Source organism: Astyanax mexicanus, chromosome 5 (genome assembly GCF_023375975.1).
Source record: "Astyanax mexicanus isolate ESR-SI-001 chromosome 5, AstMex3_surface, whole genome shotgun sequence".
Taxonomy (NCBI): domain Eukaryota; kingdom Metazoa; phylum Chordata; class Actinopteri; order Characiformes; family Acestrorhamphidae; genus Astyanax; species Astyanax mexicanus.
Window position 1 is genome coordinate 8,709,847 of NC_064412.1, and position 14,437 is coordinate 8,724,283.

Genomic DNA, 14,437 nt, shown 5'->3' on the forward strand with positions numbered 1-14,437 from the left:
CACAAGCAGTGGTTTAGTTTGTGAAGCACAGTGACTGACGAATGTGTGAACCTGTTGTGTGATCGTAGCCTAAGACCGAGTGCTCAGCTCCTTTCTTACTGTTGGTTTTGAATTCATATTAAAGATTAAAGTTTAATTTATCAAAAATATTTCACTTAAAATTTTGATGAAAACCATTTTAAATGTAATTTTATTGGCATAATACAATAAAATGATATGTACATTTCTTCTCTCTCTAGGTGAAGGCTAGTGTGGAGTCGTCTGATCGTAAGCGAGCCGTCAGCTCGGTTTGTGGTTATATTGTATATCAGTGCAGTCGGCCCGCTCCCCTCCACTCCAGAGACCTGCACTCCATGATCGTAGCTGCTTTCCAGTGCCTGTGTGTGTGGCTCACAGAGCATCCTGACATGCTGAATGAGAAGGTATGAACCGTCACTTTACCACATCAGGTTCAAAGAAACAGTGAGCATTACAGCTGTAAGCAGAGAAAAGTATAATCATTATTTCAATATATTTGATCATTATTGATTTTTGATCCTGCATAGTGTTCTTTCTGTTTTTTAAACATACTGTAGTATGTTTAGTGTGTCAGGTTGTGTTGTTTGGGTTGAGTGTATGTCTGTATCTTGCAGGATTGCCTAATAGAGGTGTTAGAGATTGTAGAACTCGGCATCTCGGGCAGCAAGTCAAAGACAGGTGAGCAGGAAGTGAGGTATAAAGGTGATAAGGAGCATAACCCTGCCTCCATGAGGGTCAAAGATGCAGCTGAAGCCACTTTGTCATGGTGAGTTTGACACCTGAAACTGTTAAGATTATAACAGTGAGATTTGACTGAAAATACAGTACAATATGAATAAAATTCATCAGATTATTGATTATTTTTGCTTGTTTTGTTATGTAATAATAAGTGTGTGGTGTCGGTTGGGATAAAAAAAAAAAAAAACATTTTACAACCCTGTTATTTTTTCCTTTGATTTAAACTTTTTTAAAACATTTTTTTTTAAATAGTGGACACACATGCAAAACAGCAATGAGCTAAGCTTTTTTTGTCCAGTTTAAGTTTAGCCAAACATAGTTTAATAAAGCTTTTCCTAGCTCTTAAGGATGTATGAACAATTTTGTAATAATTTAAAATAGATAAGAAAACATTGTCAGTTTTGTGTTACACTCTATTTGTTACATCTGTTGTCTATAAAACTTACTATAAAAACTTGATTACAAAAAAATAGCGTTTTCCTAGGTTTAGAAAAAAAATCTAAAAAAATCTTAAAGCTTATGTTTGTTATTTTTGTAAATGCTGCTGATTTTAACATTTGAAGTGGCATATAGTTTACTTTGCGTGTTCTGTTCCAGTATAATGCAGGTGCTGGGGGCGTTCCCATCCCCGAGCGGTCCCGCCTCCCCCTGTAGTCTGCTGAATGAGGACACTTTAGTTAAATACTCCCGGCTGACGTCCACCTCTCACAGCAACTTCAGATACTTCGTCCTCGACAATTCTGTCATCCTGGCCATGCTAGAGCAGCCCCTTGGCAACGAGCAGAGTGAGTGACACACCTTCGGCTCTGTGTGCTAAAATGGTGATAAGAATAAGAACATTTATTTAATCAGTGCAATGCTGTTGGAACATATTTTTTAAGTATTATAATAATACATACATATGTTTTCCAAAGTGGTTTTAATGTTTAATTTTCTGCCTGTTGAGTGGAAATATTTCCACTGTGTCTAGGCAAGACAAGGCAAATTTATTTATACAGGAACTTTTAAACACAATGCCAAGTTAGAGTGCTTTACATAAAGAAAACATTCCTGAGCTGTAGCACCTCAGAAACTTAACATTCTAAGAACATAAAATTAAAACCGAGGAAAAAAATTAAAATAAATGACAAAATTCAGATGACAATCACAGACATAAGAAAAAAATAAACATCTTTAATCTGGATTTAAACATATCTACGTTTAGGGCACATCAAAGACTTTCTGGTAGTCTGTTCCAGGTATCCACAGCAAAACAGTTTCAACACTGTTTCAGCATGTTCAGTTTGGGCTAACTAATAAAAAACATTTGATATACATGTGTGTCATCAGACCCCTGTCCATCTGTCACAATGCTGATCCGAGGCACGTGTGGCCGTCATGCCTGGACCATGCAACTCTTCCATCAGCCCAGAGGAGCCAGGGCCAATCAGAAGGTAAGATACTGTATACCCCAGCATTCAGTCAGAGCATGCAGTTTGAGTAATTTTTTATTTTAGCTTTTAAAAAGGGGTTTGTCAAAGTAGTGCTGGTCGATTTTTCAGATTTTCCCTATTAATACCCAGTTAATTCAAATTACAGTTTTAATGCGATTCTCAAAATTGAGAAATCACCATTTTACATAAATACTTTTTTTTAAATCTAATATATCTGAAAATACAACTCATTTCTGAAGTGTTTATCTGTCTTACTTTGGTTATCGGCACCTCCCATAGACTCGTTCTGAAGTATAATCCAGTGTCTGTCAGTGTGTGTGTGTGTGTGTGTGTGTGTGTGTGTGTGTGTGTGTGTAACTCCTTGTCTGTGTATACATGCGGTCAGCGCCTGATAATTAACTTATAGGCTCATAAACAATGTTTTGAATCCTTGATATTTTTTTTTAAAAGGTAAACCTAGTTTTGAACCATTTCTTTCTCTTTTTTTTGTTGTTTGAATTCATGTAAAAAATGGAAGATTTTGTTTTAGGCCATAATCGCCCAGCACTATGTCAAAGCCCAGGCACCTATCCACTGCACACCGCAATAAAACAGTGGTTATTTCACCATACAATTATAGCAGGCAGTCCACACCTTCTGACAAAGAGCAGAATTCTGGTTCGCATGACTGGTAAATACAGTACCCAGTACTGTGGATCAGTTTCCCATATGAAAATCCATATCTCTTTTTCTCCTGCAGCAGGTGTTTGTTCCAGAGGGTCGACCAACTCCCAAAAACGATGTAGGGATTCGGTTTAATGTGAAGCACCGTCCGTTTCCAGAAGAGGTGGACAAGATTCCATTTGTGAAAGCTGATCTCAGCATTCCCGACCTGCATGATATAGTGGATAAGGAGGTAAGAGGGGTCTCGGAAGGAGTTTATACTGATAGTTACTATTATATTCTGTATATTTTGACTGACAGGAATCATACTTGTCCTGTGCTATATAACTGAAGTTATTTTATTTTTATTGTTTATTTGTTAAGTACATGTTATCCTACTTCTTTGTTTCTGTGGCGACAGAAGACCTATAAACATATATGTCAGAAAAAAATACTCTGATAACTGGAACTCCCAGTTGCTTCTACTGCGTTTTAATATCACTGACAGTTGGCTGTGGAATATTTAGTAGTGAGTAGTGAAATTTCACGACTGGACTTGTTGCACAGGTGCTGCATCCTATCACATTACCACAGTGCTGGAGTTCACTGAGAGCCTGAGACCCATTCTTTCACTAATGTTTGTAGAAGCAGTCTGCATGATTTGGTGGTTGGTTTTTATAAACCTGTGATCATGGAAGTGATTGAAACATATGAGTTTAATTATTTTGATGGGTGAGCGAATACTTTTCTTAAAATATTGTATATTACATATCAGTTTATTTGCAGTTGCTGAACTTTTTATAATTGTTACTACGATATAGATATAAGATGTTATAAATCATTTTTAGCAGTTACTGAATCATTTTAAACAATCATTTTAAATAGATCATTGCATAATTCATGTTCCAACATAAAATAGTGGGCAGTCTTGTCCATTAATGGCATCTTGAGAACACCAGATGGCGCTCTGAATGCTTGGACCTGGATGGAGATTAAATAGCTGATATATTCTATCCATTAAAATAAATACAGAATCATTTCTAATAGATATAAAATTATTCACAACATTTACTGAATAATTTACATTTACTGAGAGATACTGGATGATTCCACGTATAATATATATTATAATGAACTGCATAATAATAATAATAATAATAATAATAAGCCTAGGGTTTAATAAGTTAAAAAGCTAATTTGGACCTAACTAACAAAGCTCAGCTTGTCTGCAGGTTTATGTTTGTATTTGTAACTGGTGTAATGTCACGGTGATGTTTAGGTGTTTATAGGATGGAGCTGAGGGAGATGGTGGGAGATAAGCAGGTCTTTGTAGTTTTAAGACCCACTATATTCAATGTATAATGTGAAAATCATGCTGATTTTCATGAGCGTGTGTGTGTGTTTTGTTTCAGCTGGAGCAACAGCATGAGAAGCTGCGTGGTGTGATGGTGAAGCAGATAGAGTATGAGACAACCCTGGAGCATCACACTGAGGAGGTGTGGAAGAACAAACCTTTTCCTGACCCTCTAACTGACTGCAAACCTCCTCCTCCAGCACAGGAGTTCCAGACCGCCCGTCTCTTCCTGTCACACTTCGGCTTCCTGTCGCTAGAGGCTCTTAAGGTATTAGAAACGACAGACTGAACTTCATTATAGCATTGTTTTTGTGGATGCTATTTTCAGGTACTTTCATTTCTTACTGCTTTTCTGTAGCAGAGACATATATAAGTAAATAATAAACAACTCTTCAGATACTTCTAGGGGTGAACCGATTCCTCAAATAATTTGAGTACCGCGATTACAAAAAATATATATATTATATTTTTCTACTACTACTTTTAAAGGGGCACAACATGCTCACAAAGGTGAGGCGTATTTTCAGCTTAAGAACTCAAGAATGCCTTAACACATCAGCATAAAGCATATATATGCATGAATATGACTAGATAGAGCTGGAAAAAAATCCTAGTTTTTGTAACAGTAACTTTCTGTGACTCGTTTTCTGCTTTATTTCTTAGTTTTCAGACACAAACACACATTCTGAGGTATAATCCAGTCCCTGAGTTTCCCTGCAGCTGTGCTTGGGCTCGATTTGTGAACCAATTCACTCAATGAGTCGACTCTAGACTCACCCATCGATCACTCCAGATCCTTAAAGCAGCCAAACAACACACAGATCACATGATTAATAGGGCTGCTAAATGTTTTAGCTTTGTTTTAAATTTAGCATTTGTTTATTCAGACTGAGACGCTGTATCTCTTGATTATAAATGAGTGCTAACACTTACCCTTTAAAAGGTGAAAATACAGCGATACAGCTCAAAACGGTCAGAAAGGAGACCAGCAGTAATTCAGAGCGTGTGTGTGTGTGTGTGTGTGTGTGTGTGTTTTATCTCCAGGAGCCAGGTAATAGCCGTTTGCCTCCCCACCTCATTGCTCTCGACTCGGCTGTTCCAGGATTCTTTGATGATATTGGCTTCCTAGACCTGTTACCATGCCGACCCTGCGACACCGTTTTCATCTTCTACATGAAGGCGGGGCAGAAGAGCAGCCAAGAGGTAAACGCAGTCAAAGCCAGGTCATCCCACTGCGCTGTCCTTACACCGCCAGTGACATTTACACACAGTTATAAGGAGTAGGTTCCTGCATCACATTTAAAGTGATTCACTGTGTTCATGTGTTCTTGTAGATCTTGAGAAACGTGGAGTCGTCTGCGAATGTCCAGCCACACTTCCTGGAGCTGCTGCTGTCTCTGGGCTGGCCAGTGGAAGTCGGGCAACACCCAGGCTGGACTGGAAGTGTGTACACCAGCTGGACAATCAACACATCCAGTGGCACTGAAACACCAGGTACAGCCTTTACTATGTTGTATGGTAGTGGTCGGCAATTAAGTTTGACCGCGGGGCAGACTTTTTTTAAGCCATTACGTGGCAGCCACAAAAAAAAAAATCTGTTTTGGAAAATGAAGTGTAATAGGATGGAGCTACAGGCTAGTAGCTCTCCAGCCCAGAGGTTTGTTAAACCCAATTGCAGAACAGTTGATCTTAAAGCAGCTAAACCCAAGGAAAACAAAAAACAAAAAAAAAAACGCACTGCTCCGCACACGGAATCGAACCCGAACACTAGTTGGGACACGGCCGGGAAAAAACACCCTTATAAGGAGATAGGGAGCCCAAAAAAGAGCAAAAAACAAGGACGCAAGGACGGACGTAACCTAAAATTAAGCCGAACACGACAGAGAGACAGGGGAGGAATGTAAACAAAAGCTCGCCAGATAAGCATTTTATTTATTATTATTATTATTTTTTTCTTTTCATTATTTTTTCGTTTTGTCATTATAGTTCAAACAACCTCACGGGCCAGAGGTTTTATGCCTATTGCCGACCCCTGTTGAACAGTGTACTTTTTGGTGTGATTTTGGGTTTTTCTGAGGCAGAATGTTTTCATGTCATATCATGATATATATTGATTCCTTTTTCTACCTCTTTTTTTTTTGTCCGTGTTGCAGATGAGTGTGTGTCGGTGGGAGACACTGGAGGCGGGGTTTTTAATGGTGAGAAGAGAGTGCTGTACTACGCTGATGCCCTCACTGAAATTGCTTTTGTGGTGCCCTCACTCAGTGACTCCTCCGGTAAGTACAGACTCTTCAGATTTGATTTGGATCCACTTTTATTGTAGAAATGTGTTAATTCTTGTACTGCTTAAAAAGCCATATCAGCATGAACTAAAACCTCAAAAATGTTTTCAGTGTGTGAGAGCAAGGGGAGGATACCCTATTCACTACTAGAATAGTGTGTATATATTTATATTTATGAAAAATATTGCAGTGAGACAACTGTAACCATCACTGATTATGTAAACTTCATACTAGACATCAAGCAGAATTGACTCAGCATTGTCTCTCCACTCTTCCTCCAGACTCTGCTCCCTTGATTCACAAATTAAATGTAAAATTTACTGATGATCAGTGATGATTTGGAGAGACATGTCATCTGCTGGTGTTGATCCACTGTGTTTTATTAAGTCCATAGTCAGTGCAGTTTTGTTTTCCCACAAAATCTTACAGCACTTTATGCTTCTTCCCTCTGCTGACAACTTTTATGGAGATGAGGATTTCATTTTCCAGCAGGACTTGGCACACTGCTCACACTGCAAAAAGTTGCTCTAATATAATATTCAAATTTTCTTAGACACTGATTTTTGGGTTTGTATTGTCTGTAAGCCGTAATCATCAACAATAAAAGAAATAAACGCTTAAAATAGATCACTCTGTGTGTAATACATCTATATAATACTTTTACATTTTGAACTGAATTACTGAAATAAAGTAACTTTTCAATTATATTAAAAATTTTGAGATGCGTATGTACTAGTGAACTTGACTGGAAATTATTAATGATAATTAATAATTAATGATAATTGCACAATAAGGCGCACTTAAATCCTTAAATTTTCCCAGAAATTGTCAGTGTGCCTTATAATCCGATGCACCTTATGTACAAATTCTACCAGTCAGATAGAACCACTCCACTGAAGTACAGCATTATACAGTTGTTTCAGTTTAGTTTTCCAGCACCAGGGCTGGATTAGCATTAGCATTAACTGCTAACTGCTATTTCCCTGTTCAGAGGTGAGTATTATAAGACTGTAGCATGCTCCTAACTCCAGCTAGCACTGCTGGACCAGCTTTGGCATTATCCACTAACTGCGCTAGCTTTTTACCGCTCTGAGGTGAGTATTATCAGCCTGTAGCCTGCTCCTAACCCCGGCTAGCACTGCTGGAGCAGCGTTAGCATTACCAGCTAACAGTTAGCCACTAATGCTAATGCTCCAGCCCTATTACTGGAGAAATTCGGTAATCTAAGCGTTCTGTAAATAAATGGAAGCACTTAACCCAAACAAATAGTTTTTAGAAGAGTAATCTTTGTAGATTAACATCCAGTGCTTGTTAGAATTATTTACTTAGTTTTATTTACTTAGCTTTACTTAACTTAGTTAGCTACCCCCCACTACCACTTAACGGAGAGACCTGCTGAATTAGAAGTTCCTTATGGTGTCTCTTAAAATTCGCCTTATAATCCACTGCGCCTTATGTATGAAAATAGACCAGAAAAGAGACGTTTATTGATAGTGCGCCTTATAGAGCGAAAAATACAGTAGGCTATTTGAATTGAGTGTGCATGTCTGTGTGTGTTTCCATGTTTAGCGGAGTCATCGGAGAACAGTTTCCCCACGGCAGACTCTGATTCTCAGATGGAGCTGCTGCCAAGCCTGCTGAAACAACCCAACCTCACACTGGAGCTCTTCCCCAACCACTCGGACAACATGGGCCTGACACAGCGGGTAAGCATACACACACATATTTACACTCCGTCTCTCTTTGTGGTCTCAGACTTTCAGCCAACTATTCTCAGTTTTCCGAAGAGAAAGCAGCACTGCGTAAACATGCACAAAGGCAGTGCACGGCTCTAGTGTTTGGCAGAGTGCGCTGCAGGGAGGACAGAAGCTGCTGATTGCTTTTCCCGTAGCAGAATTCCCTTTACAGCACACGGCTTCTCACTTTACATGTCTGCCCTTGACGCATCCGATAACAAAGATGTGTTTTAAAAGCAGGATACCCTCAATACCCCCTCAGTCAGGAAAGAGCTGAAACCCTGTGTTGTCTGGGTGTGTGTAGTTGTTGTGTAACGGTTGTCCTGTTTGTGTCAGTCTCCCACAGTGAAGAGTAAGAAGCTGCCGTCGGGCAGGAGTATACCTCCACTGGGTCCAGAGACTAAAGTACTGGTGGTCTGGGTGGAGCGATATGATGACATTGGTAAGAGGATTTTTTTTGTTTTGTGATCATAAATCTTTATATAAGGCTTTTATTTGTAGGTTTGTGACTTAGAAGATATTTCAACAAAGCTATAGTTACTGCTCTTGAAGCTTTTTTGCACCTCATATCCAGAGTTTTAGGGATTTTTATACACTTGTGTTGAATAAGAAGAAAAAAAACACCACACAAATGTATCTACATTTTACAAATTATTTTTTAAAAGACTCTCTGTAGAGAAGTATTCCCAAAAGAAAGAACTCTGGAGCATCTGTTGATATGCGTACCTAATTCCAGACATCGGGAAGAAGGGTATAAGGCCACTCCAGTATTAAGCTTTAGAGCAGTATATTTGTGTTCTCTGGAACGATAGCCCTGCATCCAGTTCTCCAAGTCTTGTTGCTAAATGCACTTGGAACTGTCTTTTCTGACATTGTAATTGTTCTTCTTTATAGAAAACTTCCCTGTGTCCGAGTTGTTGGCGGAGACCAGTACAGGAGTGGAGAGTGCAGTCAACAGTAATGCTTCCAGGTTAATAACACCACCCCTCTCTTCTATATTTTACTTCATTTACACTGCCTGTTGATTATGGGAATACATTGGCTTGTTTAAACCTCCATTAATGCATTTCTACGGTTAAGTCACTTCTATAACTTAAGATTTAAGTATTATAAAGTATTTGTAGCACATTGTATTTATTTTTTTAGTTTCATCATCGTTCCAAATCCAGACTGTCACATGTGGGCGTAACAAAGACGTTCACTGCGTCGTCCAATGTTAAATGTATATTCAGATATAAATGTTCGATTGAGCTTCATAACACTGCCTAGTGAGGAGCATATAGGCTAACAAAAGCAAACTTCTCCAATTAAATTTTATAACAAAGTTTTCAAAACCCACCAGTGATAATCTCAGCAACAAGGAGTCCCTGTACATTGGCAGGGATGGATCAAAAATGACAGGGAAGCCTGAAACCGCAATGATTAGCTTTTCTTCCATTCTTCTCTGGAACGCTTGAAAGAAGAGCTCAAATGTCTTTGTACGCTGTGCTGAGGACATGTATTGCGCAAACACCTGCTCTCTGATTGGATAGACGTATTACCTTGGACAGATTCATTTGCATGAAGTTCGCCTCAGCTCAACTATTCATCGTATCACATCCCCCAGAGCCACGATGCACTGCGCGACTGCGTCTGACTGAGCCAACGCTTCCCATTGAAAATGAATGTGATACATCACTGTGCATCAGCATGACGGAGCAGTGTAAATGTAGCGTAACAAGTCACATTAGCAACCATTTAGCAACACCATGGTAAACACCTGGAATACCATAGCAACCACAGAGCAATACACCATCGTTTTACCTCTTTTTAAGTTCATTTGAATGAAACCTCTGTATTTAACATGTGATTAAGGGCAGTTGGGGGTTAGGTGTCTTGCTTAAGGGTGGTTTTTATGTTGCTTCTCTAACCGTTAGGCCAGGGTTTTGTAGTTGGTCGTGGACCACCATGTAGTGGTCCACAAACCACCTTAGGGGGACGCAGTAGTCCATATATAAAATCTAAGAGTTGAATCATGTTCAAAATATAAACATGCAAATATAATAGAAACACAAAAATAAATAATTGCAGAGGATATGCTAATGATGAAAACCATTAGTTTGAGAAATCTCAGTCACGGGTGCCTGATGCAGACACACAGCCTAAACAAATAAATAAATAAGTCTATATCGTTTTTTTTTTGTTTGTTTCTTGTGGGTTGTTATGCTGTCTTGTTATGAACAGGGTTATGAGTGGGTTATGAAAAGGTTGAGAACCTGCATTAGGCCACAGTTTCCACTTTTTAAGAAAAAAAAAAAAAAAAAAACACTAAAGATTTTACCTAGAGAAGGATTCAGTCATGAGGACTCTTGTGTAACTCTGAGGTGTTTTTTCGAGGGTTGTATAATCGTCCAAGTCTTTGTCGCAGATCCAGCTCCTCGGAGAAAGACGTCCCAGTCATTTTCATCCACCCACTGAAAACCGGTCTGTTCCGCATCAAGCTGCACGGAGCCATGGGCAAGTTCAGCATGGTCATCCCTCTAGTGGACAACATGGTGGTCAGCAGGCGATCACTAGGTTAGTTCCTGTTTGTAAATCTGTTCTCACGTGGACTGTTCTGTTCTAGTATGACCTGTTGATTTTAAGCATGTCAGGATCGTTTGAATATCACCAGTAATGAAGTTTCTTCTCTGTGTTTTTTTTTTCTACTGTTGAATTGAAAATGCTGTAAAATTTCATTTCGTTCTGCATTTTTGTCACATTTAAATATTTCAGCACATTTTGTTATAGTTATATAAAGACAGTATAAGTTAACACATAAAGATGTAAACATGAAAAAAATTATGATTACATTTATTAAAGAAAAAATGCATTCAAGACCCGTGTCACCCATTAACAAAAGAAAATCCAAAATTAAATAACAGTTTGTATCACCCTTTGCAGTAACAGCTGCAAAAACATATTTCATAGCTTGTAATCAGTCTTACAACAATGCAGCCCAATGTTCTTTGCAGAGTTGTTTTAATTTGGAGGGTTTTATGCATGAATTGCTTGTTTAAGGTCTTGCCACATAATTTCTGAGGGATTTAAGTCTGGACGCAAATCCTTTGAGCCTTTTGACATATTTACTTCAGGTCATTGTCCTGCTGCATAACCCAACTATGCTTGGGCTTCAAGTTACAAACTAATGAAATTTTCATAAAAAAATAAAAATAAAAAAAGATTTTATTTTTTAGTGATTGACACCACTAAAATAATTTAAATGTAACTAAAATATGGGTTGTTTAGGCAATTAAAGTAATGCTGTTGTTTTTGTTCATAATAAAGCTCGACAATCATGCTCATATTTTGTTTATTCCAACAATATTCCAAAGATGGAGTCTCTCATGATGACAGTAGGAGAGAACCCTGGTTTCAAGCATTTAATGAAAGACATTCCATCTCAAAAAAGCAAAACAGGGTTGTAATGAAGATTCATTGTTATTGTGAAGTTAATAAAGGTGCAGCTATACAGAATGCCCAGCTATTTTTTTCACCATCATTTTTTTTGTGCCGAAAACCTACCGAACCACAGGGTTTATACTGAGGTGTGAACCAAACTGTGAATTTTCTGTACCTTTAGAGCCCTCCTCTCAATGTTTATTTGAACATTAAAAAATAAGCCTTTGAGTGAGTTAAATTTGGTCAGCAGTGGTTTGTGCTTTGTGCAATTTTTTTATTGATGCCTTTTTTACACATCTATAACTGAATAAAGTTAAAGGCTACAGCACTGTAATTGGCTAAATACAAGATGCAGGTGTATTTCTCTGATCCATCTCCTCCTGTCTTTGTTTTTCAGGCTTTTTGGTGAGACAGACTGTAATAAACGCATGTCGGAGGAAGCGCCTGGAAAGCGACTCGTACAGCCCTCCTCACGTACGACGGAAACAGAAAATATCCGAAATCGTTAACCGTTACCGCAACAAGCAGCTGGAGCCTGAGTTCTACACGTCACTGTTCCAGGAGGTCGGAGAGACTAGCCTCAATCCCTAAACACACAACCCACCCCAAAAATACTCTCTCTCTCACACACACACACAGGCGCACACATGATGGATGGAGAATTACTGTGTTTTTTTTTTTTTTGGCTACATGGCCATAGTCTCTGAGCTGTCAGCAGCTCCAGTCATAACCATGACAACTTCCTAGCTGGTCTAAAAGCTGATGCCAGAATGGATGCTTTTTTCCATTTCCTCATTACTGTATTTCACATGCTTTTATTTTGACATCAACCAAGACTGGAAAGAAGACGATATAGATGCAAGAGGAGACAATTGACTCTGAGAATACTATCATTCATTAAGAAACACTAATGCAGTTGCAGGAGTGGGGTATAGAGATATATATAGGAGAGGTTGATTATGGCTTTTCTTTGTCCTCCTTAGACACACACACACACACACAAATACACAAATAGTGCCAGTCTGTGTTGATGCATAACATGAATAATTTTCTTTTCAAACTCAGGTGGTTTTACCATTCTTCATATGCATTGACATGGTCATGTAATTCAATGCACTCCAACAAGCTGACCTCAGCTTTATGTTCCTCCTCGTCTTTTTCTTCTTCTTTCTTTTCTTTCGTTTTGTTCTTCTCTCCCTCTCTCTCTCTGTCTGTCGCTTTCCCTCTCAAATATGATCATGCCAGGTCCTTAATAATACTCCATTCAGAGAATGTTTGGCTTTTTCCATCGAATCTATTTATGTAACGGTTGTGAAGATGGCTTCAAAAGTCCTCCAGAATGGTTGAGTTTTATAAAGTCATTGACAAACTACTGAGCACTCCAGTACTTCTAGACTTCTAGATCCCACACGTTTTTTGGCGCTTACTATGGGATTGGCGCGGCTGAACCTGTGGTGGGATACACTACTCTATTACACTATTTTATTTCTTGATCAATCTCACCAGTAGGTGTTCGTTGTTGCAGCTTGACTGTGATCCATCCAGACACATTTTCAATTCAAAGAGTCATAAGGGCTTCTATCCTTCATTTCTTGTGTTCTCTTTCTGTTTTATTTTGTAAGTTATCTGGTAAATGTAGGTGCCACTTTTTTCTTTTTGCAATTTCTGCTGGATGTCAGAAACACTGGTCTTTTTTTTAGACGTTATTTTCGTTATTTCAAACTTTTTTATTTCGATTACAAAATGAGAATTTGATCCACAGGAAATCCATGTTTTGTCTCTCGTTTCCTGAGAGACGCTTCTAGTGTCATTTTTGTCTTTGTATTTTGACACGCAACTTTTAAAACACAGGTCACTACAGAGAAGAGTCGATTGAAAGGAATGACTGTTAAAACATTACTGTAGCTGGTCCATGATGCTCATTCAGGTTAACCTGCTCATTCTTCTTTTCTTTCATTTCTCTCCATTGATTAAAGAGGAATTGCCTTTAGTCAGTAAAGGACAAGTCTTGTGTTGGTCTAATAAATCAATAAAAGTCTCATATGCCCTCTAAGTAAACAAACTAAAGTCGACAGACTTTAAATAATACTTTAAATAATAAGTAAATATGCCGAAAATTGATAATACCTCACATCCATTTTGTGTCTATAAAAATCACACTCGATTAATTAAAGAAGATTCCTCCTTCTTTATAAAAAAAGACCAACTTTCATGAACCGTTTCTTCCAGTGCACAAGACTTGGGCCTTTATTCGGTTGGTTAGAGACGTCCTTTTCTTCTTTTTTCTGTAAATATTGAGGGCATCGACTTTGTATAAAGTTGGACTTTACATGTAAATATGAGGGTGTGAAGTTTCGCTCACTCATTCTATTAGGAAAGGCACAAAAAAGAACGCTTGTTTGTATTTATGCCTATCATATATGTGTCCTAAAGAAACACATTGGGTATTGAATGTAACACATGTAATGAAATAAAGATTTTAATTAACTTCTTATCATAAATCTGCTCTGCTTTTGGTTCATGCGCTTTCTGCCTCGTATCTGAGCTCTTCTTTATCACGATCTTCCACTGGACGATTGTTACTCAGAATGCTTTGCTTTAGTGGAGAGAAGGGGTAGTTGGGGGCAGCAGAAGGTCGCTAAGATTGGGAGGATTTCTTTCTTGCCATTTTTCCGGTCGCTTATCTGGATGTTTTAGAAATGGATTCTCTGCTAAGCTTTACAGCTTTACTGCTGATGGGTTTTTTTACAGATTCCTGCAGAAGATGCAATAAATATCAGGAAAGCTGAAGGATCCACGATTTAATGGACCGCT

At 38.4% G+C, this 14,437-nt stretch overlaps 1 protein-coding gene across 11 annotated transcripts in view; it reads left to right on the forward strand.

The window, feature by feature from the left end:
* ralgapb (Ral GTPase activating protein non-catalytic subunit beta) overlaps positions 1–14,124 on the forward strand; it is a 44,843-nt gene extending 30,719 nt beyond the window's left edge. For 6 of the 11 annotated variants that reach the window (XM_049479261.1, XM_049479259.1, XM_049479263.1 and 3 more), the window contains 14 exons: positions 240–422; positions 633–784; positions 1,354–1,541; positions 2,086–2,189; positions 2,929–3,084; positions 4,244–4,453; positions 5,230–5,388; positions 5,520–5,679; positions 6,339–6,461; positions 8,037–8,173; positions 8,540–8,645; positions 9,098–9,173; positions 10,611–10,759; positions 12,021–14,124. In XM_049479261.1, coding sequence (XP_049335218.1) covers positions 240–422; positions 633–784; positions 1,354–1,541; positions 2,086–2,189; positions 2,929–3,084; positions 4,244–4,453; positions 5,230–5,388; positions 5,520–5,679; positions 6,339–6,461; positions 8,037–8,173; positions 8,540–8,645; positions 9,098–9,173; positions 10,611–10,759; positions 12,021–12,214 — 2,097 coding nt within the window. In that variant the 3' untranslated portion in view covers positions 12,215–14,124. The remainder of the gene's footprint in view (positions 1–239; positions 423–632; positions 785–1,353; positions 1,542–2,085; positions 2,190–2,928; positions 3,085–4,243; positions 4,454–5,229; positions 5,389–5,519; positions 5,680–6,338; positions 6,462–8,036; positions 8,174–8,539; positions 8,646–9,097; positions 9,174–10,610; positions 10,760–12,020) is intronic. The other 5 variants (XM_049479260.1, XM_049479262.1, XM_049479270.1 and 2 more) reach the window with 1 other exon arrangement.
* The last annotated feature ends 313 nt before the right edge of the window (positions 14,125–14,437 follow it).